We start from the raw sequence: 27,108 nt of genomic DNA on the forward strand, positions 1-27,108 counted from the left end.
TGGGAGGCCTTTGAATTTTATTTTTGGTCATAGTTTCTACATTAAAAAAAAGAAAAAAATTAAGGGTCGCGTCAATTCTCAATTGTCAACATTTTTAATGTATTGTATGCAATATATGTCAACTTTTGTGTTGAGAAATGAAGATCAAATCGTATTCTTTTATCCTGTGTATGTAATAGGCTTTGCTGACCCTAGTTTGATGGGTTTTTTCCTTTGTCCTCTCTTTATTGGATTGAGTCCTCACGGCGCGGCGGACTGCGGCGTGGTAGGAACTACACCACCCAGAATACTGTGCGCCGAGCGTGCCGGGGCCTTAGACCAATCATTGCCCAGGAAAGGGGCACCTCCGTAAGTGCGCAATACGCCAGAATCTTCCGGCGTCTTTCCGGTGGTGGTCGTTTTTGCTGCCTGCGAGCGCGTCCGCGGGCTGGGCGTTTCCGGCTCGCTGGGTCCGGGCCCGGTAACTGGAGACGGAAACCGGTGGAGGTGGTGTCCGCCCGCAGAGGAGCTTGCCTGGTCTCGGTCTGAGCGTCGCCCAGCGATTTGCCACCGCACGCACACCGGATCCCGGGCTTTACCGCCCGCCTCTCCAGGCCCCGCCCCGCCCAAAGTCCCATGGCCGAGGCAGCGCTAGTGAATACGCCGCAGGTGAGAGCGGAGTCCTCGGATCCTCACCTGGGTCCTCAGGCCCCGGATTGGGGTCACCTGCGTGGGTCTCTGCAGTTCAGGCCCCTTCTCCAGGACAGCGAGGAGTTCTGGGTGGGGTCCTCAGAGCTGACGGGCGGTGAGGTGAAGAAGGGAGAGCGTTGCGTACCGTGGGGGCTGCACGCGCCGAGCCTGGGAGGTGCGCCGGGGTCGCGAGCATTCGGAAACTTGGGGGCGGACCTGTGTCTGCAGGGAGCAGAGAGAATGAGGAGAAGAAGGCACGGCTGCCATGGCAGCCTGAGCAACCGGGGTTTTTAATTCTGAGTCTTTGGGAGCCATGGAGGGTTGTGAACTAAAGGAGAACACGATCTGAGTGAGGGTCTGAAAAAATATTTCAAAGGCAATGAGTGGAGAAAACAGACTGTTATGGAGTGATGAGGGTGGACGCAGGGATACTGGTGAGGAGACTGCTGTAGTAGACTCCAGGAGGATTATGGTGGATTCTGGACCAGACGGGTTGCTGAAGGGACCTAAGTAATAAGAATCTTGGTAGATCTTAAAGGTAAAGCCAGCAGGATTTTCTGCTCCAACATTTGTGCCTATGAGCAAAAGTGGGAGTGGAGTATGATCCCAAGTTTTTCTTTTACCTGAACATCTGAAAGAGTTGACAAAGAAATCTGGTGAGGGAGCAGGTTTCAGGGAAATAGTAGGAGTTGAATTTTGGACGTGGTGTTTCTAAATTGCCACAGAGTGAAGTTGTTACATGGGCAGTTGGAATCATAAGTAGAAAATTCATGGGAGGGGACTGACTCAGTGATGTGTAAATGGAGACAGGCTGGGGCGTAGACTAAAGCCAAGCCTTAAATTTAGACGGGAAATCTTAAGGTTTTACTTTGAGATGAAGAGAGGGAGGGCTGAGGCTGGAGGCTGGGAAAGTGTGGGTCGGCCTTGGCGAAGCTGCCTGCAGATAGGAGGGCCATGGGGTTCCGGGGGTACTTCCAAAGGGAATGTGTAAGGAATACACACTGCATAGGATGGATTTGAGGGTGGGACACTGTGTAGAGTCACCATTCAGAAGACTTGGCGAACTGTTCACTCTATGTGGAGCCAGAGAAAGGTCAGCCAGACTAGCAGAGAAGCCCAAGCCCAGCAAGAGCAGCTCTCCCAGGAAAATACAAGTTTAGACTGTATAGATTTAACAAATTAAATTTATGCAAGCAATTAGTTAACCGAATAAAATGTCACTATAACTCTGTGCTCTAATAAAAAATAAATGTTTGTTTTTTGTCATGCTTTCCTGGCACAGAATTCCTAAAATCGTTGTAATTTCCTCAGTGAAAAGTGTCTTGTGATAAGTCATGGACCGCATAACAACAGTGTTGACCACATCAGTGACGGTGGTCCCATAAGATTATGATACCATATTTTTACTGTACCTTTTCATTTTCTTTCTTTCTGATCAGGAGGCAAACTGCATTTTCTAAGTTTATAAATGTTTAAATGCACAAATAATTATCACTGTGTTACAGTTGCTGACAGTATTTAGTATAGTAACTTGCTGTACAGGTTTGTAGCCTAGGAGCAATAGGCTATGCCATTTAGTAGTTGAACAATGAATGTCTGAACAGTAGTTCCCCCTTATCCTCAGAGGATACCTTTCAAGAACCCCAGTGGAGGCTTGAAACTGCAGATAGTACCCAACCTATATATACTATGTTTCTTCCTAGACTACATACCTGTAATAAAATCCAGTTTATAAATTAGGCAGTATAGGAGATGAACAATAATAACTGGAAATAATATAGAACAATTATACTTTATAAGTTAATAAAAGTTATGTAACTGCAGTTGAGACAATAAAAAAGCAAAAGTTAAATTATAAAAAACATGTGAATGTGGTATCTCTCTAAATATCTTACTGTACTATTCACCCTTGTGATGAAGAAGGGACTAAACTCGGTAGAGTGAGATTTCCTCACACTGCTTAGAATGGTGCACTGTTGGCCAGCGCAGTGGCTCACACCTGTAATCCCAGCACTTTGGGAGGCTGAGGCAGGCAGATCACAAGGTCAGGAGATCGAGACCATCCTGGCTAACATGGTGAAACCCCGTCTCTACTAAAAATACAAAAAATTAGCCGGGTGTGGTAGTGGGCGCCCGTAGTCCCAGCTACTCCGGAGGCTGAGGCAGGAGAATGGTGTGAAGCTGGGAGGCGGAGCTTGCAGTGAGCCGAGATCGCGCCACTACACTCCAGCCTGGGTGACAGAGCCAGGCTCCGTCTCCAAAAATAAATAAATAAATAAATAAATAAATAAATAAATAAATAAAGGATGGTGCACTGTTTAAAACATGAATTGTTTACTTCTGGAATTTTAATATTACTATTTTCAGATTGAAGTTGAAATTTAATACTTATAATTTTCACACTGAAGTTGAGTGTGGGTAACTGAAACTGCAAATAGCAAAACAGCTGATAAGGGAAGACTTCTATACTTGAGTTTTATGAGATGGCTTAAGGTGAGCAGACAGGGTGGAGTCTCTAGATAGCCTCAGAGTGGAGTCAGTCACCAGAAAAATCAAGTGATTATAGAATTTGAACTTTAAGCCCCACCTCTGGCATCCAGGGAGGGGAGCAGAGATCTGGAGATTAGGTTATATAAAATCTTGAACAATGAGTTCTAGAAGCTTCAAGGTTGTGAACACTTGGAAGTGCTGGGAGAGTGACGTAAGAGAGCATGGAAGTACTCTGCCTTACCCCCTCTCCCAGTACCTTGCCATATGCATCTCTTCCATTTGGCTGTTCCTGAGTTACATCCATTATCATAAACTGGTAAACATAAGTAAAATATTTTCCTGAGTTCTGTAAGTGGTTCTAGCAAATTATTGAACGTAAGGAGAGAGGTCATGGCAGCCCCCAAATGTGTAGCCAAGTGGAGAAAACTACGGTGGTCTGGACATTGGCTTGCAATTGCCATATGAAGTGAGGGCAGTTTTGTACGACTGAGCCCTTAAACCTGTTGGTTTAGCTGCAACTCCAGGTAGTTAGTGCTAGAATAGGATTGAATTGTAGGACACCTAGTTGGTATCAGAATCAGAGAATGGTGTGGGAAAAGACACTACATATTTATTATCAAAGAAGCACAGAAGCCTCTAATAATTTGAAAAGATACCACATTCACATAAAGACTTAAATGGCAAGTAACAAACACCAAAGTTTTAAAAAATGTTTACAGAAATCTTAATGCAATAGTCAGTACTAGCTAAATCTTAGCATTGGACACGTATGAATGAGTTTGATGCCTACGATGGCACTACGAGATAGCCACCATTAAGTGTTTCCATTTTACAGATGAAGGCAACCTCAGAGAGGTTAGGTCTTTGTCTAGTGTCACACAGTTGGCAAGAGCAACTTACCCTTTGTAAATGCCACCTTGAACACCTGTATTTCATAGCCTCCCTCTTCCTACAGATTCCCATGGTAACAGAAGAGTTTGTGAAACCATCACAGGTAAGTGGAAGAAGTCCCAGGTCTTCACTGGCCCTGTTCCCTAAAGCCATGGTTGTGACCCACAGATGCAGGTAACAATAATGTCCTGGGACTCTTTTTCCTTCATCTTGGGTCCCTGGGGTCACCTCAGGCCCAGGATGATTAATCAGGGTCAGGAGTTATACAGAGATGTTCCCATTTCTGCATCCAATAGGATGAAGTGATGAAAGGTTTCCTGGGCATAGGCGCCAGCATGTCCAAATGCTTAGAGATGAGAATGATACGGGCATATATAGGGAACTGCAAGTCTGTGCACTGTGGCCAAAACTTTTGCAGTTTGAGCTGTGACAGAGCTAACATGAGTTTCTTTTTCCTTCTTTACAATCTCACAGATACATGATTTGTCCTTTTCGTAGATCTTAGCAAACTCGGAGTACAATATTTTTTTTTCTTGTTAAGAACTCTCACCTTTTCACTTAAAGGAAGTACTTCACAGGTTGTCTTTTCCATATCTGAATGGCTGGTATTATCGCTCTTGTGCTTTGGGGGTATTAAGTAAAATAAGCATTACTTGAACACAAGCACTGTGACAATGAGACAGTTGATAGGATAACCAAGATGGCCACATAGTGATTAACAGGCAGGTAGTGTATTCATCACGGATGTGTTGGACAAACGGATGATTCGCGTCTTGGGCAGAACAGCGTGGGACAGTGTGAGATTTTACCACACTACTCAGAAAAGCACGCCATTTACAATTTTGGGGTTGTTTATTTCTGGAATTATCCATGTAATATTTTCAGACCACAGTTAACCAGTAGTAAGTGAAACCATGGAAAACAAAATTGTGGCTAAGAGCGGGGACGACTGTATATGTATTCAGTGCTATACATTTTATTCTAAGCACCGCTTCGACTGCATCTCACAAACTCTAAGTTGTGTTTTCATTTCATTTAGTTCAAAATAGTTTTAAATTTATCTTGAGTATTTCTTCTTTGTTCCATGCGTTGTCTTGTTTACATCTCCCAGGTATTTTGGGATTTGCCAGCTCTCTTTCCATTACTGCTTTCTAGTTGAATTCCATTGTGATTGCAGAGCAGACCTTGTATTATTTCTAGTAAATTTATTAAGATGTGTTTTATAACTGTGTATTGTAAACTGGGGAGTAAATGCCCTTCGTGGGGTCTCTAGGATCATTCCAACACTGCCGTGGAAATGAAACTCTGAGAAGCATAAAGGATTTATTATATTCATAGGTCCTCATAGAGGGTGGCACAGCAAACCATGCATGGAGCCATATGGAAATAGCTCTCAGGGAGTGGACTCAACCAAGCAGGCAGGGAGCCAAGAGGGAGAGCAAGGACCTGTGGGCAGGTGCCTTTCCTACTGTGTTTGAATGTCATTCAGTCACAGTCAAAGGATGAAAAGAAGGGGAGGTTGTGACAGGGACCAGTCTTAGCATGGTGGGGACCTGGTCACCGGGGTGGGTTGCTCATAATGTATTGGGGATGTTGAAGCATCAGGAAAATAGGGAGTTTTAAAGATATATAAAACAGGCCCAGAATGTGGTCTGTCTGGTTGAATATTCCGTGTGAGCTTGAGAACAGCATGTATTCTGTTCTTGTTGGACAAAGTCATCTAAAGATGGTGATTATGTCCAGTTGATTGATGGTGTTGTTGAATTCAGTTAAGTTTAGTGGTTTTCTGCCTACTGTATCTGTAACAGAAAAGAGTGTGGAAGACTTCAATTATGATGGTGGATTGATCTGTTTCTCCTTGAAGATCTGTCAGTTTTTGCCTCATATAGTTTGATGCTCTGTGGTCAGGCATGTATGTGCTAAGGATTCTTATATCTTTTTGGAAACTGCCTCAACCTCCCGAGTGGCTGGGATTACAGGCGCCCGCCACCACGCCCAGCTAATTTTTGTATTTTTAGTAGAGACAGGGTTTCTGCACATTGGCCAGGCTGATCTCGAACTCCTGACCTCAGGTGATCCACCCGCCTTGGCCTCGCAAAGTGCCTGTGATGTTTTCTTGATAGCTACACATGATGAGCTCAGTAAAAGGAATTGCTGTAAATAGGCCTTTAATAATGTGGTGGTGAGGTGTGTCAGCGGGCAGGGGAAGCATTTTAAGTCCCACAGTTAGGTCTCAGTGTTTTAGTGAGCCTGTTCCTCTTGACTGAAATTCACATGTGTTTCTAAATTGTGTTTATTATGCTTTTTCTCTCCCATTATGTGGAAGAGGAATACTAGAGTGGGTTGTAGTTGGTTATTTCCCTTCCCCCAGATAGATTAGGCTCTGATAATACCTCTGCAGGTTAGGCTCTGATTAACTGTTGTCTCCCAAGGGCAGGCTTTGTTTAGAGGAACACATTGCTATGGCATATTTTAAGATGATTCATTTTCCCCTCTCTGCTGGAAGCACAAGGGGATTTTTTTTTTTTTTCCAGTATTCACCATGAGAACTTGGTTAAGTTTCTGGAGGTAAATATTGCAAGATTGTGGGGGCCCCCTATCAGAGTGCCTCTTGAATTTTCAGCTCACAGAATTGTCCACACAGACCTTCCAGCAATTTATGCATTATAGATTGGGTTTTCCTAACCTAGCACTGGTTTGCATGATGGTTTCCTTTCATGAGTTTCTGCTCCTGTGAGCCTTGATTCCCCTGTATGCCCTCGTTTGTCTCTCCAATCTTGTGGGCAGCGGTGTGTGCTGTGCCCTTATCTTTCCTGTGTGGATCCTAGAATTGTCCATTTTTCAGTCTATTTAACTCTTTACTTGCTATTGTGATAGAGTGGCCACTTCCAAGCTCCTTACATGCAGAATAGAAACCAAAGTCCAGGAGTTAGGCCTTCACAATGTGGAGTCTCATGTTGGGACTTCTTGGTGGTGGTGTTAGGTGCACAGCAAGAGACAGACACATGGAGTTCAGGGAAGGGATCCAAGTGAAAGCTATCCGTCAGCCAGTGGCTGGCCTGTGGACCATGGCAGGTTTAAGAGGAACACTCTTCAGGTCATAGTGGCAGTCCCATCAGTGAGGAAGGATGTAGAGAGTATTCTCTAATGACTGGGTCTCTTGCATGGTCACCTAGATAGAAGTGGGAACCATCACTAAGACAGATAAAGAAGAGTAGTAACCATGGGTGTGTGGGGGTAGGATGAAACGGGTGTCCAGCTGTTGGCACAGTCTTTAAATGGGGAATGTTAAGAGATTCATTCAGAGGCAAAGCAGTAATGGAGGTCAAATAACACCAAGGTCAGGGCTGGTGCTTTTCCTCCCTTTTGCTGGCTCAGACTTTTGTTGGTAACTCTTGGTAGGGCCTAAGTAGTTTCAGACAGTGTGACAGATTAGGTTAAAAGCAAATGAGATTGACTGGGAGAGTCATTCAGCCTGTGGTGGGAGCAGCTGGGGGCCAAGCTTTGACTGAGTGTAGGTGGAGAGAGGAAAGATATGACTGGTGTGGGGACAGCACAGGCAACACTAAGGAGGAAGTGGACTTTGGCAGCCTGAGCTCACACAAGGTCTGAGTGGCTGAAATTGGAACAAAGAGCCAGGCCACATGGGGAAGTCTTCATAACAGTCCTGAGACTGCCTCTGGCTTGGGTCTAACAAAGATGTGTGGTGGTGCTGGATCCTTGTTGCATTTAGCAAGTGCTGCCTGGGTCCCTTGAGCAGAGTGGCATGTGGAGAAGCCAGGTGAAGTACCTGTGTCATGGATGCTGAGGGCAGTGGAGTTCAAGGTGTAGCAGTCATGATCTGGAGATGTGTTCCCATGAATGGTGTGCAACCGGGGAGGGAGTATGGCTGTACTCAGGATCCTTGTACTGGCACTTTAAACCAAGATGGTAAGCACAGGTTTCAGTATATCTGGGTCTCCAGGGAGGTGAACTAGCAGGAGCATGGATGAGATTCCATGATGTAAGGCCCAGAGCCCAGTGGGAGACACCATAAGGACCTGGTATCTCCTCTGAGTTGGAGAACTAGGGAGGAGCGAGATTTACTGGGGTTCCTGGGGATTGAGTCTGCTCATGATTTCATCTGCCCCCATCATGCAGGGCCATGTGACCTTTGAGGATATTGCTGTGTACTTCTCCCAGGAGGAGTGGGGCCTCCTTGATGAAGCTCAAAGGTGCCTGTATCATGATGTGATGCTGGAGAACTTTTCGCTTATGGCCTCAGTAGGTAAGATCTCTTAAAACCACACCATCAACCTCTGCTGGACTCTGCTCTTCCCCTTTTTCCAGGAGTTTTCTGTCTTTCCCAGAGTTGGACATGGGCCCTTCTTCTTTCCTTGGTTCTTGACCTGTGGAAGACATAGGCGTTGTGGTTGCCAGGCCTGGGTTTTTTCTGCCCCAACATCTACTGTCCTGAAGCCTTTTAGTTAAGAGTTTGGGTTCAGACTCTTGTAACTTGCCCAACCGACACCACTTGGTTTTGCCACTCCTTGCTAAGGTGACTGTTCAGTTCTGTGGTGGACCTGTGTTACAGGTTCTCCCCCTGCCTTTAGTAGACGTGTCTTTGGACCTGCCTTTCTCAGGAATTACAGGTACTTACATGGTTGCTATTTGTAGGGAACCCTAGACTATGACAGCAAGACCCCCTCCCAAGGGTTTTTTTGTAATAAATTTCCCTCCTGTAGTCTGTCATGGGTTGGCGCACCCTGGGCCAGTGTTGTTGACCCACCTCCCTGTTTTTCCCTTAGGATTTCTTCTACCTTCCAGGACCCAGATAGTCTCCTGACTTAAGCTGGGGACAGGGGAGAGGCCTGTGTTCCTGAAAGGGTAGTGAAGTCTTCAGCCACAGCAAGGGGGGTTAACAGGGTTTGGGACCTGTGAGTAGGAGCAGTGGGAGGGCATGATTTGAGGGCTGAACTCAAATCATACCAGGCAAATGTCCTATGTTCCCCACTATTTTGGTGCCAGGGCTCATGGCCATACCTCATTTTTCTCTTTTCTCTGCCTGCTTGACAATTTGCCTACTTGTCGTTTCTACTGTGATTGTCCCCTACCTCTGTTCTCCACATCTCTCCTGTTCCTGTTCTGCAGTGTTCTCTAACATTAGCCTATACCTAATGTATTTAATATTATGAGCTGTGCAGATACAGATGTTCCTCAGCTCGTGATGGGGTTATATCCTGATAAACCCATTGTAAGTTGAGAATATCGTAAGTCAGAAATGCATTTAATACACCCAACTTATTAGACATCCTAGCTTAGCAACACAGTAGTGTCAGTTGTTTAGCCTGGTGATTGCATGGCTTACTGAGAGCTGCAGCTTGCTACCACTGCATCACAAGAGTATACACACTGCGTATCACTAGCCTGGGAAAAGTTCAAAATTCAAAGTATGGTTTCTACTGAATGTGTCACTTTCGTATCATCATAAAGTGGAAAAATCATAAGTTCAACCATTATAAATCAAAGACTGTCTACTTAAGCTCTCAAACATCAGCTATCCAGTTGTAATTGCATTTTCCTGGGGTGACACACATTCTATGCAGGTCTCCCCTGTCTCCATCAGACGACGTCCTATTGAAAACCATTGACAGAGAAGGGAGTTGTATGCCCCCTGCCTCTCTTCCCACCATAGTACCCGATTCCTTGTTCTCTTGCTGGTTATGGGTCTTCCCCTACATGGTAACCTTAAGAGGCCTAATACTGCAAGTATTATCTTCCTTGACCTGACTCCAGCTCCCTTGTCCTGAAAACAAACCCATGGCCTGGGTGCAATGGCTCGTGCCTATAATCCTAGCACTTGGGGAAGCTGAGGTGGGAGGATCACTTGAGCTAAGGAATTTGAGACCAGCCTCGACAACATAATGAGACCCGTATCTCCACAAGAAATTCTTAAAAAAAATTAGCCAGTTATGGTGGTATATGCCTGTAGTCCCAGCTACTTGGGAGGCTGAGATGGGAGTGTCACTGGAGCTTGGAAGGTCAAGGCTGCAGTGAGATATGACTGCAACTGCACTCCCATCTGGGTGACAGAGCAAGACCCTATCTCAAAGAAAAACCATGGACTCGTCCCTCCCTGTGTTCCACAGGTATTTGTAATGGAGCTGTTCCCTTCCACCAAAGTGTGCATATACTTCACTTGCATTTTTATGCTTTTAGGTTGTTTGCATGGAATAGAGGCTGAGGAGGCCCCTTCTGAGCAGACTGTTTCTGCGCAAGGAGTGTCACAGGCCAGGACTCCAAAGCTAGGTCCTTCCATCCCAAATGCTCATTCTTGTGAGATGTGTATCCTGGTCATGAAAGACATTTTGTACCTCACTGAGCATCAGGGGACACTTCCCTGGCAGAAACCTTATACTTCTGTGGCCAGTGGGAAATGGTTTTCATTTGGTTCTAACCTGCAACAGCACCAGAACCAGGACAGTGGAGAGAAACACATCAGAAAGGAGGAGAGCAGTGCCTTGCTTCTGAATAGCTGCAAAATTCCTCTGTCAGACAATCTTTTCCCATGCAAAGATGTTGAGAAGGATTTTCCAACCATCCTGGGCCTTCTCCAACACCAGACCACCCACAGCAGAGAAGAGTATGCACATAGAAGGAGGGAGACCTTTCAACAAAGACGTTACAAATGTGAGCAAGTTTTCAATGAGAAAGTTCATGTTACTGAGCATCAGAGAGTCCACACTGGAGAAAAAGCTTATAAGCGTAGGGAATATGGGAAATCCTTGAACTCTAAATACTTATTTGTTGAACACCAGAGAACCCATAATGCAGAAAAGCCTTATGTGTGCAATATATGTGGGAAATCATTCCTCCATAAACAAACACTCGTTGGGCACCAGCAGAGAATTCACACTAGAGAAAGGTCTTACGTGTGCATCGAATGTGGGAAATCCTTGAGCTCCAAATACTCACTTGTGGAACACCAGAGAACCCACAATGGAGAAAAGCCTTATGTGTGCAATGTATGTGGGAAATCATTCCGCCACAAACAAACATTTGTTGGCCATCAGCAGAGAATCCACACTGGAGAGAGGCCTTATGTATGTATGGAATGTGGGAAATCTTTTATTCATTCCTATGACCGCATTCGACACCAGAGAGTTCACACTGGAGAAAGGGCTTATCAGTGCAGTGAATGTGGGAAATCCTTCATATACAAACAGTCACTTCTTGATCACCATAGAATCCACACGGGAGAAAGGCCTTATGAGTGCAAAGAATGTGGGAAGGCCTTCATTCACAAAAAAAGACTTCTTGAGCACCAGAGAATTCATACTGGAGAAAAGCCTTATGTGTGCATCATATGTGGGAAATCATTTATCCGCTCGTCTGACTACATGCGACACCAGAGAATTCACACTGGAGAAAGGGCTTATGAATGCAGTGACTGTGGGAAAGCCTTCATCTCCAAACAAACACTTCTTAAGCATCACAAAATCCACACTAGGGAGAGGCCTTATGAATGCAGTGAATGTGGAAAAGGCTTCTACCTTGAGGTTAAACTTCTTCAGCACCAAAGAATCCATACTAGAGAACAACTTTGTGAGTGCAATGAATGTGGAAAAGTCTTCAGCCACCAAAAAAGACTTCTTGAGCACCAGAAAGTTCACACTGGCGAAAAGCCCTGTGAGTGCAGTGAATGTGGGAAATGCTTTAGACACCGCACCAGCCTCATTCAACACCAGAAAGTTCACAGTGGAGAGAGGCCTTATAACTGCACTGCATGTGAGAAGGCCTTTATCTATAAAAACAAACTTGTTGAGCATCAGCGAATCCACACCGGAGAAAAGCCGTATGAATGTGGTAAATGTGGGAAAGCCTTCAACAAAAGATATTCCCTTGTCAGACACCAGAAGGTACATATAACAGAAGAGCCCTAGCAATTGTTGGGATGTGTAATTGTCTTATTCACTGTAGGACACCAGAGAGCTGATTTTTCAAGGGATCCAACAGACAGAAATTCACCCTCATACATCTGCATATCAGTAGTTGAAAGATTCACTACAAGGTCCAAGTACTTGGGAAGCTTTCTAGAGATTACTTGTACTTTCTAATCTGCCCAGTGTTACAACAGACACTACCATGTGGCATATCCTCACAGTTTTCATCAGTCACTCACATGTGCTCAAGGAATGCAGACCACTGTGCTCACCAAATTCTGAAGGGAATAATATAATAAAAGCCTGTTGAGGGTCTTCTTCCATCTTGCTGAACTGTTCAAGGGAAAGACAAAACCCAACTTTGACCAAGAAGAGCAATCTGGATTCTTGTAGCCCATGGAGGTTTACCTTCTTCATAGGTTTTTTTTTTTTTATGTGATTGCCATAGTGGGATATTCCCTCTCCCACATTACCCAAGAGGGAAATGGGCTGTCTTACCATGTGCTGAAGTATGTGCTCTGCCAGTGTGAAGGGTGAACAGCTCCAACTTTATGTCCCCCCAGGGACATAGTATGAGATCAGAAAATAGTTCTTAGTCCTGTTTGTCTTAATTTTTATTGGTTTCCAAGGTCTCCTAGGAAGGAGAGCAGAGCTGTGTGGTCCTAATCATGGTGTCAATGCCAGATTTATTTGTAGGTCCAGAGGTCTCCCTGAGAAGAGGCATTTGTGACAAACTCAAGTGCTGGGACCTGCATGAATTGTTTATTTGCAGTGATGCTTCATATTTCCTAGCACTGTTCATGGTATCTTATTTCCCAGGTCCTTCATTGTAGCCATGGGCACTGAAGGACTGAATTGGTAGGTAGGTCACTGGTTGTAAGACCTACTGGGGCCAGGTAAGAACAGTAATTGGCCCAGACAGGTAGGTGTGATAAACAGAGTAGAAAAGATTGTAGCCAAGAAGAGTGAATGTGTCCCATCCAAAGGTGCATCCAGATATGTCTGTGTTACTATGGCTTCATGGTTTGGGGGTATATAGAAATTCTCAGGACCTCAGACCTTTGATTCTCCTTTAGCAGCACACATCGTCAGCATAAGGCATCTAAAGATTTTGTGGACTCTCATAACTTATGTACTGTTTTTGAAATGATTGCTGCACGGGCAGGAAAGCAGGATTTGAGAGAACATACACCTTGCCTTCCAGATATGTGGTTTTTGTGATTCACCCAGATCTGTTGTGCCAGTTAGGAATTATCTTTATTACTTCCCGTTTATTGCCACTGCTGAGAAGGCTGTCCTTCCTAACTTGTGAGGAGATGAATCCTTAATAATAAGTAAATCTTGTGTTATCCTATAGTCTGGTTTTCCAAAAGGAGAGGTAGATGCATATTTTTGTGTGGAACCATTTATCTTAAAACATTGAGGTGCAGTTTTCATACACAAAACCTTCTATCTTTTTAAGAATTGTCTGTATGGTTTATTGCCCAGTTAATGGGTTTTGATAGTCATGTTATCTCAGTAAGTGTCTTGTCTTAGAAATATGTGTGTATAGGCTGGGTGCGGTGGCTCATGCCTGTAATCCCAGCACTTTGGGAGGCCAAGGCAGGTGGATCACCTGAGGTCAGGAGTTTGAGACCAGCCTGACCAACATGGTGAAATCCAGTCTCTACTTAAAATACAAAAATTAGCCAGGCGTGGTGGCGTGCATTTGTAATCCCAGCTACACAGGAGGCTGAGGCAGGAGAATCGCTTGAACCTGGGAGGCGGAGGTTGCAATGAGCCAAGGTTGCGCCATTGCACTCCAGCCTGGACGACAGAGTGACACTTCTCAAAAAACAAAAACAAAAAGAACAGATAAGAAATACGTGTGTATATATTCTATTTTGTGTGTTTTCATTCACCTTATTTCATTCAGTCTTCCAAATGAAATGTTCTTAATTTTGATGAAGTCTAATTTGTCTGTTTGTTCATTTACTGTTATTTTGGTGCTATTAAAAAAATTTTATTCTTTGGCTGGGCACGGTGGCTCACGCCCATAATCCCAGCACTTTGGGAAGCCAAGGTGGGCCGGATCACCTGAGGTCAGGAGTTTGAGACCAGCCTGGCCAACATGGCAAAACCCCGTTCTACTAAAAATACAAAAATTAGCTGGGCATGGTGGTGGGCGCCTGTAGTCCTAGCTAGCTACTTGGGAGGCCTAGGTGGGAGGACTGCTTGAACCCAGGAGGCGGGGGCTGCAGTGAGCCAAGATTGCGCCACTACACTCCAGCCTGGGCGACAGAGCAGGACTCCCATCTCGAAAAAAAAAAAATTGTGTAATTATAGGAACTTTGGAAAGATTGTTATTCAACTGATATTACATAAGGTATTTATTTTGTAAATTATTTGCAATATTAGAATTTCTGTCAGCCTACAGTATTTCTCTGCTGTTATTCTGACCTTAACACATTGAAAGAGTTCTTAATTTTGCTTCGCCATCCCTTACGCATACTTAATTTTTGTTATTTTGCCAAATTCCAATTATCTTTACAAGATCATTTTATTTTTTAAAAGAGCTAACCAGACAAGAAAATTTGCCCTTGTTATTCCCACTTCCTATATAGCTTGTCTGCCAAAACCTTTATGCCATTATTCTCATCAGTCTCATTCTCAGGGGTTTCTCTGAGCAAATCCATATAAAAGTGGAACTATATGACATTTCCTGCCCCATTCTCATGCTTCATCTTTAATAGGTAAATTTACCATTTTAAATAGTTTTAAAATTATCTTCACTGTGTGTACTTTGGATTTAATCCTTACTAATGATTAAGATGCTCTAAAAATCAATGTAAAACTAATTTTAAAGCCAGCAGCATAATTTTGTGAGTTATGCCTGAGTATTCAAAAATCCTAACAAGTCAAAAATATTAATTAAAATCAATGTTTAATCTTTCCAATTAAATACTTCCATTCCATAAACTTCAGAACCAAAGTTAGATACCAACAAGAGACTGAAGATAAATACAGTGTCAATAGTATCAAGGGACTAGCCCATATAATATACTTGAAAATCGTATTAATCACCAATAAAGTACCCCACCATAAACAAAATACACAATAAAAAGTCAAGATACAAATAAAGACAGGCCAACATATGAGTAGACCATTGACAGAAGAGGAAAAACAAAAGGCAATGAAAGGATATGAACTAATGTTCAAATGTATTTCAATATGAGAAATACCAGATATATTCTATATCACTTTAAACTTCTAAAATAAAAACTGGAAAGCTGGGTAATTCTAAATATTGTCTGGGACACAGTGATACAGAAACACTTTTGTCCATCTTATGGGAGAGGAAAGGGCAATGTATAACATAATTCCAGTTACATACTAGATCACCATATGACCTAGCCATTCAGCTGCAAGGTACATTTCTCATGTATGGCCATAAGTTTATTTAGAACATAATACTGATGACCTTATTTTTAAGGTTGAATCAAGCTGGTGGTGATATATTTCATAGCAGGAAAATGGAGGAAATACATGTCCATAATCAGAGGATTTGAATCAAGGATGAAAGCTTCATGATGTAAAATATTACATGGCAGTTAAAAACAATTGGCTAGAGGTAAGCCCATGAAATATAGGATAGAAATATAATATTTTGCTGTAGTTTGAGTGAAAAAGAAAAAAAAAAGAATTGTGAGGTCTACAATAAAACATAATTTAAAAATAATTTAATACCACAAAAACTCCAAAGAAAAAAAACCAAAACAACCCAGCCACTTCTTACTAGAACATATGTTCCATGCTTCTATCTCGGCTTCTGGTAGCCCCATGTGTTCCTTGGCTTGAAGATGTTCTTCCTGTGTCTTCACATCGTCTTCCCTCTGTACATCTGCCTCTGTGACCAAATTTCCCATTTTTATAAGGACACAGTCATAGTCAATTAGGAACTAACCTAATGGATTAACTAACATGATTACCTGAGGTTCTGAGGGTAACGACTCCAACATCTTTTTTGGAGACACAAACACTTAACATTGCCCTATGAATTTCTGCAGTTCTTCAAAGGGCAGAGTGAATAATAACCACAGCAATTTCAAGACAAACAGGCTTCCATTGTGAGATGGCTTGTTTAAAGAAACTATTAATTTCCTGCACTCTTCTGATCACTCTGTTGTTCACATTCATTTTAGAATTTCTCTTCCAAATCACTTCTGGTGCTTTCCTTCTTGCTTCTTTCATTTCCTTCAATGTTCTAGTTCTATTATGTTTTTATTCCGTCAGCAATTTCTTAAATTTCTCTTTTCAACCTTAAGCAGTTTTTCTGAAATTATAAAATTTACTGTGAACATTTCAAACATTTCCACATGTGCATGAAGTTAAAGTGAACTCTGACATTCCCCTCTACCCCATCCCTTCCCTCCCTCTACACCCAAGGAGCAAATACCATTTAACTGGGTGAGGATCCTTCCAGACACATTTTTTGTCTGCTTACAAATATTAAGATTTCTAATTAGTCTTTGCATGACCGACTTGCCGAGTTAATTTACCGTCCACATTTCCTCTGTGAGATTTACTGATTGAAGTGCACCAACTGTGAATGGTCATAACTAGTCCCACCCCCACAATCATTTCTCACAGATTAAGCACCATAAGAGCATAGTGCCTTTTATCTAATTTGTTCATTAAATGTAACAAAGTTACAAAAACATGAACATGAAAACGTTTTACCTCTGCCGGGCACGGTGGCTCACGCCTGTAATCGCAGCACTTTGGGAGGCCGAGGCGGGTGGACTACATGAGGTCAAGAGTTCAAGACCAGCCTGGCCAACATGGTGAAACCCCGTCTCTACTAAAAATACAAAAAAACTAGCCGGGCATGGTGGTGGGCGCCTATAATCCCAGCTACTCGGGAGGCTGAGGCAGGAGAATCCCTTGAACTCGGTAGGCAGAAGTTGCAGTGAGCTGAGATGGCGCCACTGCACTCCAGCCTGGGCAACAAGAGTGAAACTCTGTCTCAAAAACAAAACAAAAAACATGTTTTACCTCAATCATAAACTGTGGAAAACGTACAGAAGTTCACAACTTTTACTGTAAGTTCAAAACTACTGACTTAAAAATGGGTGCTAAACAAGTTTAAGTCAATATATTGCACCTGTTCTCATGTGCTTTTCCTATATTAGACAGTAAGTTCCTTCCCTGCTCAAGGGCAGGACCCATAGCCCAGCCATCCACTGCATCCCACTCTTCTAAGTATGACCACAACAGTGAGTGGCCATGGAGCTAAATGACAGGTGTCTCATGAGATTCTTGCCTATCACAGCAGCAAGTTCATAGTAGATCCTTGTACCAAACACTTGAGTGAAGACTGTATGGAAAGAGCTGGAAGCTAAGAAAAACCTACGGTGTCCTTTATCCCATAGAAAACACTCCTGCTTTGGGACAAACTGGGGCCTAGGTCCTCAGGCCTGGAAAGAACCCTTTGATGACAGCCAATATGTTTCTAGAGGGATTTCTCCAACTCTCTTGAACCCAGGGCCTTAGGTACAAGTACAGCCACAGCTACAATACATGCAGCCTTCCAGAGAGAGGATGCAGGAGGGTGGGGGTCCTCAAGAGTCAACTCTCCTTCCCACAGGAGAGGAAACTGTGCACTCTGTCCTGAAAAAACAAAAACAGAGAACTCTTAACTCACCAAGAATTCTATTTATAATATGTGCAAAAGGACTACAGTAAAAGGTACATGCCCACTATGAAAACATGAAATATATATGCAGTGCTTTAAAAGGTTGTGAGGAAAGCTCAGAGTGAGAAAATGATAATTTTCTATTTTTCACACGTTTTAACCTAACATTATCTCATGTAGCTTGAAAACTAAAAGAAAATCTCACAAAAGGAATTTCAAATTACCAGATTCAGGCTAAGTACAGTGGCTCACACCTGTAATCCCAGCTTTTTGGCAGGCTGAGGTGGGTGGATCACCTGAGGTCAGGAGTTCGAGACCAGCCTGGGCAACATGGCAAAACCCTGTCTCTACTAAAAATACAAAAATTAGCTGGGCATGGTAGTACATGCCTGTAATCCCAGCTTCTTGGGAGGCTGAGGCAGGAGAATCACTTGAACCCGGGAGGCAGAGGTTGCAGTGAGCCAAGATCGCACCCCTGCACTCCAGCCTAGGCAACGGAGTGAGACTCCATCTCAAAACACAACAAAACTAATTACCATATTCAGTGCTAGCACCAAGGGACTAAGGTCATGGTGGTTAACTATGAAACTCACGTAAACCTGCCCACGTATATCCTGATTCACCTGTTAAAATGCTAGGCACTTTATTTTGTAGCAAAACTCACGCAAATGTTTATAATATCAGACAATGAGATTCCTCTCCATGTTGTTTTCTTGGGTTTACTGGGTTTACCATGGATTCATCTTAGTTGTGTGTTTTATTTTGCCTGTTTTAGCTATAATTCAATCCCTAGAAAAATGCTGAGGGGGACCTAAAAATACCCCTCTACACAGGATTAAAGAATCTGATAAACACCAGAAAGAATTAGGACTCATCTGAGAAGGCCAAGCAAGTACAAAGTGATCACTGTGTTGCCAGAGAAAATAAAGACAACAAACAGATAGAATGGAATCAGGAAAATGTGAGAGTGCTGAGCATTTGAAACCATATTAGGCTAGGTGTGGTGGCTCACACCTGTAATCCCAACACTTTAGGAGGCTAAGCAGGATGATGACTTGAGTCTAGCAGTTTGAGACAGATCTGGGGAACACAGCAAGACCTCATCTATACAAAAAAATTGAAGGCTGGGTGCAGTGACTCACACCTGTAATCCCAGCACTTTGGGAGGCCAAGGCAGGTGGATCACTTGAAGCCGGGAGTTCCAGACCAGCCCAGCCAACATGGTAAAACCTTGTCTCTACTAAAATTACAAACATTAGCCAGGCGTAGTGGTGTATGCCTGTATCCCAAGCTACTCAGAAACTTGAGGCAAGAGGACCATTTGAGCCCAGGAGTTCGAGGTTACAGGGAACTATGATCATGCCACTGCACTCTAGCCTGGGTGACAGAGCAAGTCCCTGTCTCTTAAAAAATAATGAGTTTATTAATAAAAATCAAAGCCTTAAACAGTCTTAGGTATTGCACATTTTAATGTGGTGCACATTTTAATGTGGCCATCTGTACATGGGTTCTTCTCACCCTAGATATAAAAAAGAAGTGTCACATGAAGATGTTCTCAGTATTCTAATTTCTACTAAATTCAAGAATCTCATGACACAAGCCTTCATATTTCTCACAAAGAATTACTCTCCTCATGGATATCCTCCCAGAGATGTCTGGATCAAAGGCAGCTTCCAAGAAATGCCTGAAGAGCTGCCCTCACTGTCTAACTCTGAGAAAGGATGGCAGTGAATGTATGTTAAAAAAAAAAAAAAGGAATAAAACCCCTTTACCTCTCAAACATTCCCCTACCAAAAAATAAAACTGATCTTACAGCGAAGTCTGTAAGGACATAAAGCAAGAAGATACCTGTAACTGAAGGTTTTCATAAGTTCATAGAGAAAATCCCAAGGTGGGTCAAATTCCAGCATGGCTCTTTATAGGACAAGCAAGTGACAACCTGGTCACAGAAAGTTTTCTCACATCAATAACAATTATGTAGTAACTTTTCATTATGATTCTCAGATAGTAAGATTTCTGCTCTGGCCAAAGACTGTCCTTAATAGTTATATTTGGAATGTCTTTCTCCAGCATGAGTTCTCTGATGTTGATGGAATGCCTTCCACATTTCCCCCTGGTATGAATCCTTCTGCAATGAGTGAGAACTGAGTGGTGACTGAAGGGATCCTTACATTCACTGTATTCACAGGGCTTCTCTCCAAAGTGACTGCTCATGTGTTAGTTAAGAAAGAGCTGACAAAAAAAATGAAAAGTTTCCTGACATTCTTTGCACTCGAAGGACTTCTTCCTACAGTGTGGGTCCCATTATGAATGATAAAATAACAGTGGGTAAAGGCCTTGCTGTATTCATTGCAACAATAGGGTTCTCTCATGTATGGACCCTTTGGTGCTGCAGAAGGTGTGACCTGCGTTTGAAGGCCTTCCCACACTCGATACACTTGTAGGGCATCTCCCCAGTGTGGATGACAGAGTGCTGAATGAGGTACGTGCTCCGGTGAAAGGCTTTCCCACACTGGGTGCATTCATAGGGCTTCTCCCCAGTGTGAATCCGCTGGTGCTGTATGAGTTCTGAGCTGCATCTGAAGGCCTTTCCACATGCCATGCAATCATAGGGCTTCTCTCCAGTGTGGATGATGTAATGTTGAATTAGGTGGGCTCTATTGCTAAAGGCTTTCTCACATTCTTTGCACTCAAAGGGCTTTTCTCCAGTGTGCGTCCTATTATGGCGAATAAAAGTAGACCGGTGGGTGAAGGCCTTTCGACATTGACTACACTCATAGGGTTTCTCTCCAGTGTGGATTGGATGGTGCTGCATGAGGTACGACCTGCGTTTGAAGGCCTTCCCACACTCAAGGCACTTGTATGGTTTCTCCCCGGTGTGGATGAGGTAGTGCCGAATGAGAGTTGAGCTCTGGCTAAAGGCTTTCCCACATGCATTGCATTCATAGGGTTTCATTCCAGTGTGAACCCTCTGATGTCGAACGAGATACCACTTCCTGTTAAAACCTTTCCCACACTGCTTGCATTTGTAGGGGTTTGTCCCTGCATGAATCAAGGCGTCTTTCCCTGGTTGCTGTGAGTCACATTCATGGAGAACATCTGCTGATAACCACTCTTGTAATGCCCTGGAGTGCAGACCATCATCTGTCCCCAAACCTTCACCTTCAAGGCTCACTTTCCCAAGATGGGTCTCCTTGTGGAGGTCTGTCTCTGGTGTCACTTTACCTTTCTGCATTTCCAAAAGCCCTTCCTCATCCCTAGCTCTCCCCAACCTCGAATCACTTGAGGTTGAAGATTCCAGAGTCAGGCTTCCCCGGAGAAAGGCCCGCTCAGATAAGACTGGCGGGTAAGTGGTTGGCTCTCTGGTATGAACTTGTGCTCTGTCACCTGAAGGGCATCAACAAACAAAGGAGGGGTCTTTTAGTGATAAAATATAGAAAAACACAAAATAACCACTTCAGTAGGAAAATGAAGATGAAAATAGTGCCTATGATACTTGCTGCATTTTTACATCTCTAACCCAGGTTACCAAATACTGCTTATGGTCCTTGTATCCTTGACACCATTAAAGGGAAAATCTGGAGGGCAGGCTGGACCGGGGGACAGAGGATCCAGAGTAAAGACATTTCTCTTTACAGTTCAGAGTAAGGAAGAGATAATAGAGTTTTGATGACATTGTCTGAAGGGCATTTGCTTTAAGAATTGAACGCTTACATCCATCTGACAAGGGATTAATAACCAGAATATATAAGGAGCTTAAACAACTCTATAGGAAAAAATCTAAGAATCTGATTTAAAAATGGGCAAAAGATCTGAATAGACACTTCTCAAAAGAATACATACAAATGGCCAACAGGTATATGAAAAACTGCTCAATATAATTGACCATCAAAGAAATGCAAATCAAAACTACAATAAGGTATCATCTCATCCTAGTCAAAATGGCTTTTGTCCAAAAGACAGGCAATAACAAATGGTGGCAAGGATGTGGAAAAAAGGGAACCCTCATACACTGTTGGTGGGAATTTCAATTAGTACAACTACCATGGAGAACAATTTGGAGGTTCCTCAAAAAACTAAAAATAGAGCCACCATATGATCCAGCAATCCCAGTGGAGGTATATACCCAAAAGAAAAAAAAAATCAGTACATCAAAGAGATATCTGCACTACCATGTTTACTGCAGTACTAGGCACAATAGCCAAGATTTGGAAACAATTTAAGGGTCCATCAACAATGAATGGACAAAGAAAATGTGGTGTGTATACACAATGGGGTACTATTTGGCCATAAAAAAGGAGATCCTATCATTTGCAACAACAGGGATGGAACTAAAAATCAAAACAACTGAACTCATGGAGAGAGAGTAGAAAGATGGTTACTGGAAACTGGGAACGGCAGTAGGATGGAGTAGGATCCTACTCCATGGAGTAGTGAGGATGGTTAATGGGTACCAAAATGAAGTTAGAAAAGAATGAATAAGACCTAGTATTTGATAGCACAACCGGGTAGCTATAGTCAAAAATAATTTATTGTATACTTTAAAATAACTAAGGGTATAACTGGATTGTTTGTAACACAAAGAAAGGATAAATGCTTGAGGTGACAGATACTTCCTTTACCTTGATGTGATTATTATGCATTGTATGCCTATATTAAAATATCTTATGTACCCACATAAATTAAAAATTAGCCAGGCGTGGTGGTGCATGCCTGTAATCCCAGCTACTCGGGAGGCTGAGGCAGGAGAATCGCTTGAACCCGGGAGGCAGAGGTTGCAGTGAGCCGAGATTGCACCATTGCACTCCAGCCTGGGCAACAAGAGCAAAACTCTGTCTCAAAGAAGAAAAAGAAAAAGAAATGAAGCCTTTTGGTGCTATAAGAGTTTAGGGAAGTTGCACCTGATGAGACTGGAAAGAAAAAGAGATCATGGAAGGCTTTCTAGAGGAGGTGTCCCATAAGCTGAGTCCTAAAAGAGAAGCCAGAGTCATTGCCAGAGAGAGGAAGTGGGCAATGGGTTGAAGGTGAGGAAGTAAAAATGGGTAGATTCACCCTTTGGGCACCAGATGCCTGGTGAAACCAATATAAAAGGGTGATTAGAGTTGGAGCAAGAAAATGAAGATTCCAGCACAAAAGGGATGGAAGTACACACAGGAACAAATGGTACAAAAGGCCTAGTGTAGTAAGATCTGACAAGTTTCTGCTGTGTCAGGAGGCACAATGCATGGCAGACAAGAGGGTACCGGAGACAGAATGACTCAGTTCAAATCCTGCCTGTGTCAAGTGGGTTGATACTGGAGGATGACTTTCTCCACCAGGTCTCCAATTCCTCAACTAAGAGACTAGGAGACTCAGTTTCTCAGGCTGTCATGAGGTTAAATGAGAAAATGCACAGTTCTTCATGCAGCACAAGTGTTCATTAAATTGTGAGACATTACCCTTATTATTTTCATTGCTGCGCTGGGCAATTTGGGTAATGGCAGTGACACGAGCAAGAACAGCTTCAGTGCTGTGATCTGAGGAAGCTAGCAGCTGTGCGTCATGAAGTGGCAGCATCGCGTGCTTAGAAGAGCCGAGTGCAGCAGCAGTCTCATACCTGGAATGGTGGGGATGGGAAATGGTGCGGCTACTCTGGAAAAATATTTGGGGGTTTGACTTAAAACTGAGCACAGATCTGTCTCTTGACTCCACCAGTCATCTCCTGGGTGTATATGCAACAGAAATGAGTGTTTATATCCACTAAATATTATGGAAAATAGTATTCATAGCAGCATTCTTCATAATCTCCAAACAAGGTAAACAATACAAATGTCAACCAATAGGAGAGTGAAGAAACAGATCCTGATGTTTTCACATAATTTTATGGTACACAGCATATAGGATAAACCCAGCTCATGGACACAATGATGGTGAAAAGAAGAAATACACAAAAGAGAAACTGCTTTGGGGCTCCAATTATGCCCATTCACAACCAATTAAAAACTAGTCCCTAGGAAGAGAGTCTAAACAGTGGCTCCCACTGCAGGAGGAGCTATTGACAAAGACAGGGTGACAGAAACTGCTGAGGTGCTGGAAATATTGTAAATCTTGACCTAGATGAAGAATTCAATTTGCAGAAATGCAAAAATTTAAGCTAAGCCCTTCAAATTTGTACTTATTATTGTATACATAAGATTTTTTTTAGTTTGAGAAATTTTAAACAAAAAAATATTAAAGTCAAGTGTAAACATCTCTTCCAAACATGAGACAACTCCAAGAAGCTTGGCTTTACAAGTGGGGTCAACACAAGTTACAGGGTATTGTAGGTGAAAAAGCATTTTGTCTGTTTTCCCCAAGTGTAAGCAATTTGAGTACACTTTTTTTTTTTTTGTTTAAACTTATATTCACTTTCTGGTTTTGTATTGTGCACACTTTTTATTTGAATATAGATAAGTTGAAGGTACAGACAAAGCAGAGATTTTTTTTAAAAAAAGCAAGTTCCCTGAGAACACAGCAGGTATGATGCAGGCACTGGCAAAGACACTGACCATGACTAGAGGTAAGATCTCCTCCATAGAGGACAAGAGAAGCCAAGTATGAGACCGTGCAGATGAATCTTTAAGAACATTAAATACACATCCTATTTTTAACATGAAATTAATTATATACTGAAACATCAGCTGCTGGGGAAGTGGTGAAAATCTGAAACACATCTGAGTGGCTGCAGGAGCCGGTGCAGGGACAAGAGCTGCCCAGAGGAATGGGGCAGATGTGGGGAGACCTGTTAGGAGCCTCTGGTATGGCCCAGGCAAAAGATTATGAGAGCCTGGACTAGGGTGTTGGTGAAGGAGCCAAGGGAAGCAGTGGAGGTGATGGACTTAGGAGATATGGATCATTTAAAATGAGCAGGACTAGGGATGAATGGATGCTGGGTTTGATGAAGTTAGGTGGAGTCCAGGAGCTATGTGGTGTGTTTCCAGCCTTCTAACCTGCTTGGATGGTAAGACGTTCTCTGAACTGAGTGTCTTTTTAGGCATCAGGAGCTAAAGGTGCCTCTGAGACACTTAAGTGGAGATGTGGGATTGAGGGAATGGGAAGGGAGGTATTTGGAACACAGGGTTGCAGATGGGGCTGGCCAAGAAGCCCAAGGGGAGAGCCCATGACTCAGTGGTGATACAAATCCACAAGGCAAATGGCTCCAGCTACACTCATCAGCACAGATGTAGGGCAGAGAAGGCCAAATGTCACCTTGGTGTTTCTCAGGGCAAGAGGGGCAGGAAGATATGGGGCAAAGGGCTGCTTCCGAGTCTCTGATGGTCTAACTGGAGGATGGATGAGTGGACGGAGAGGGTGGAAAAGAGTGGGATTCACAGCATAATGCAGACAGTAATATCAAGGGGAGGAAAGTCCCCTTTCTCTTGAGTCCAGAAAGAAATGTATGACATTACATTTATGATGATTAAAACTGTTCATGCATAATACTAACTAGCTGACATTTGTTGATCCTATGGACCAGGAACTGAACTAAGCAGTGTCATGTGTTATCTCTACATCCTCTAACAACTCAATGACACAGAAATTATATCACTCTGATTTTGTTGAGTAGAGGAGTCTGAGGTGATGTAAACCAAACCCATTAATTCTTTTCCATGGGCACATAGCCAAATCACATTTGTCAGTCCTGAGCATCTAGGTGTGGCCAAATGCCTAGTTCTTGTCAAGACTATGTGGTTGTCAAGTATGTGTACAACTGGGTATGACTTCTCCCCTTCTTCTTGTTCCCCTTCTACCAGCTGGATTGAGCCAGAGCAACCATAAAGATTCCTGTTCACAGCAAAAGGTACCTGTGTCTGTGAATAATTGTGTGGCTCAGTGCTCACCTGATGATGGACACTATGACCCAAAGTGAGTCAGAAACAACCAGGCCCCCAGAAAGCCACAATGAGCAGTTTCACACAGAAATTCAGAGGCAGTGGTGCCCTCACATTATCTGAAGACTGCCATGACTCCACATGACCAGCTGGTGGCTGCTTACCTGCACAGGTAGCATGTGAGAGGCCTCTCTTCACTATCCACAGCTCCTGCCCATGCTCTAGCAGGTGGACCAACTCTGGTTTGGGAACCCGATGCCCTGTTGATAGCAAAAGAAATAGAATAGGGGTAATTTAATGAGAAAATGAAAGTCTCTCCATCTTGCCTAGGACTTCATGACAGGGTCCAGACATGAATGCAGCTGCTCCCAAAGTAAGCAAAATGCTGATGTGAGCCCTGAAAATCAAGGGCATTGCTCTGAGTGAGCTGTGTTCCCCATAAAAATCATATGTTGACGCCCTAACACCCAACGTGACTGTATATGGAGACAGGATCTTTAGAAGGTAATTAAAATTAAATGAGGTCACAAGGGTGGAGCCTTAATCTGATAAAATTATGGCCTCATAAAAACAGGAGGAGAGAGAGATCTCTCCTCTGTCCCTCCACCTTGTAAGAACACAGCAAGTCAGCCATCTGCAAGCCAGGAAGAGAGGTCTCAATAGGAATCAAATTTGCCGACACCTTGATCTTGGACTTCTCAGCCTCCAGAAGCATAAGAAAATAAACTCTCGTTGTTTAAACCACCCAATCCATGACATTTTATTATGGCAGCCAAGGAGATAAAGACAGGCACAAATCCCACTGTTGGGCTACAACTGCCATGGAGGGTAGTGCTATCTGTCTACACAACACCCACTGCCCATGACCTCCGTCTATGGAAGCCAACGTTGTTCAGGCACACAACACTTTGACAGCCATGGGACATGGCAAAGGTGTGCTGCTTCCTCCAGAAGGCATTTTCTTTCTTTCTTTCTTCTTTTTTTGAAACAGAGTCTCACTCTGTTGCCCAGGCTGGAGTGCAGTGCTCAGCTCACTGCAACCTCTGCCTCCCAGGTTCAAGGGATTCTCGTGCCTCAGCCACCCGAGTAGCAGGGATTACAGGCATGCAAAACCATGCCTGGCTAGTTTTTGTATTTTTAATAGAGACTGGGATTCACAATATTGGTCAGGCTGGTCTCGAGTGCCTGGCCTCAAGTGATCCTCCTGCCTCAGTCTCCCAAGGTGCTACTGCACCCGGCCCCAGGAGGCATTTTCTAACAAATCTAAATAATTGCTTCTCAAACACCTCGTGCTTTCAGAACCACTTGGGGATGCGTGATTCCAACCTCAAACCAAATGAAACAAAATTTCTTCGTGTGAGACCTGGGCATCAGTACTTCCAAAATGTGCCCCCCAAAATTCTGGTGCCCAGATGGGGCTGCAAACCACTGGCTGAGGCTGGACATGGTGGCTCATGCTGTAATCCCAGCACTATAGGAGGCTGAGGCAGGAGGATCACTTGAGGCCAGGAGTTCTAAACCAGCCTGGCCAACATGGTGAAACCCCGTCTCTACCAAAAATATAAAAAATTAGCCGGGTATGGTGGTGTGCACCTATGGTCCTAGCTACTCA

General features: G+C 43.4%; 2 protein-coding genes across 4 annotated transcripts in view; one reads left to right on the forward strand and one right to left on the reverse strand.

Moving 5' to 3' along the window:
- Nucleotides 1-127: 127 nt before the first annotated feature.
- ZNF549 (zinc finger protein 549) lies at nucleotides 128-13,916 on the forward strand. The gene is made up of 4 exons (XM_003816651.6): nucleotides 128-648; nucleotides 4,115-4,153; nucleotides 8,191-8,317; nucleotides 10,249-13,916. The coding sequence occupies exons 1-4, from the start codon at nucleotides 616-618 to the stop codon at nucleotides 11,970-11,972; spliced, it is 1,923 nt and encodes a 640-aa protein (XP_003816699.2). The 5' UTR covers nucleotides 128-615; the 3' UTR covers nucleotides 11,973-13,916.
- Nucleotides 13,917-14,878: 962 nt separating this feature from the next.
- The window catches only part of ZNF550 (zinc finger protein 550), a 29,557-nt gene continuing 17,327 nt past the window's right edge, over nucleotides 14,879-27,108 (reverse strand). Inside the window, exons 3-5 of one of the 3 annotated variants that reach the window (XR_010110946.1) lie at nucleotides 25,661-25,756; nucleotides 19,495-21,033; nucleotides 14,879-16,972 (exon numbers count right to left, since the gene is read on the reverse strand). Coding sequence is in view for 1 of the 3 variants with exons in the window: in XM_034946528.3 (XP_034802419.1) it covers nucleotides 20,015-21,033; nucleotides 25,661-25,756 (1,115 nt within the window). In the remaining 2 variants the exon portion in view is untranslated. Of the gene's footprint in view, nucleotides 21,034-25,660; nucleotides 25,757-27,108 lie in introns of all 3 variants that reach the window. The other 2 variants (XR_010110945.1, XM_034946528.3) reach the window with 2 other exon arrangements.

Source organism: Pan paniscus, chromosome 20, assembly GCF_029289425.2.
Source record: "Pan paniscus chromosome 20, NHGRI_mPanPan1-v2.0_pri, whole genome shotgun sequence".
NCBI classification, from domain to species: domain Eukaryota; kingdom Metazoa; phylum Chordata; class Mammalia; order Primates; family Hominidae; genus Pan; species Pan paniscus.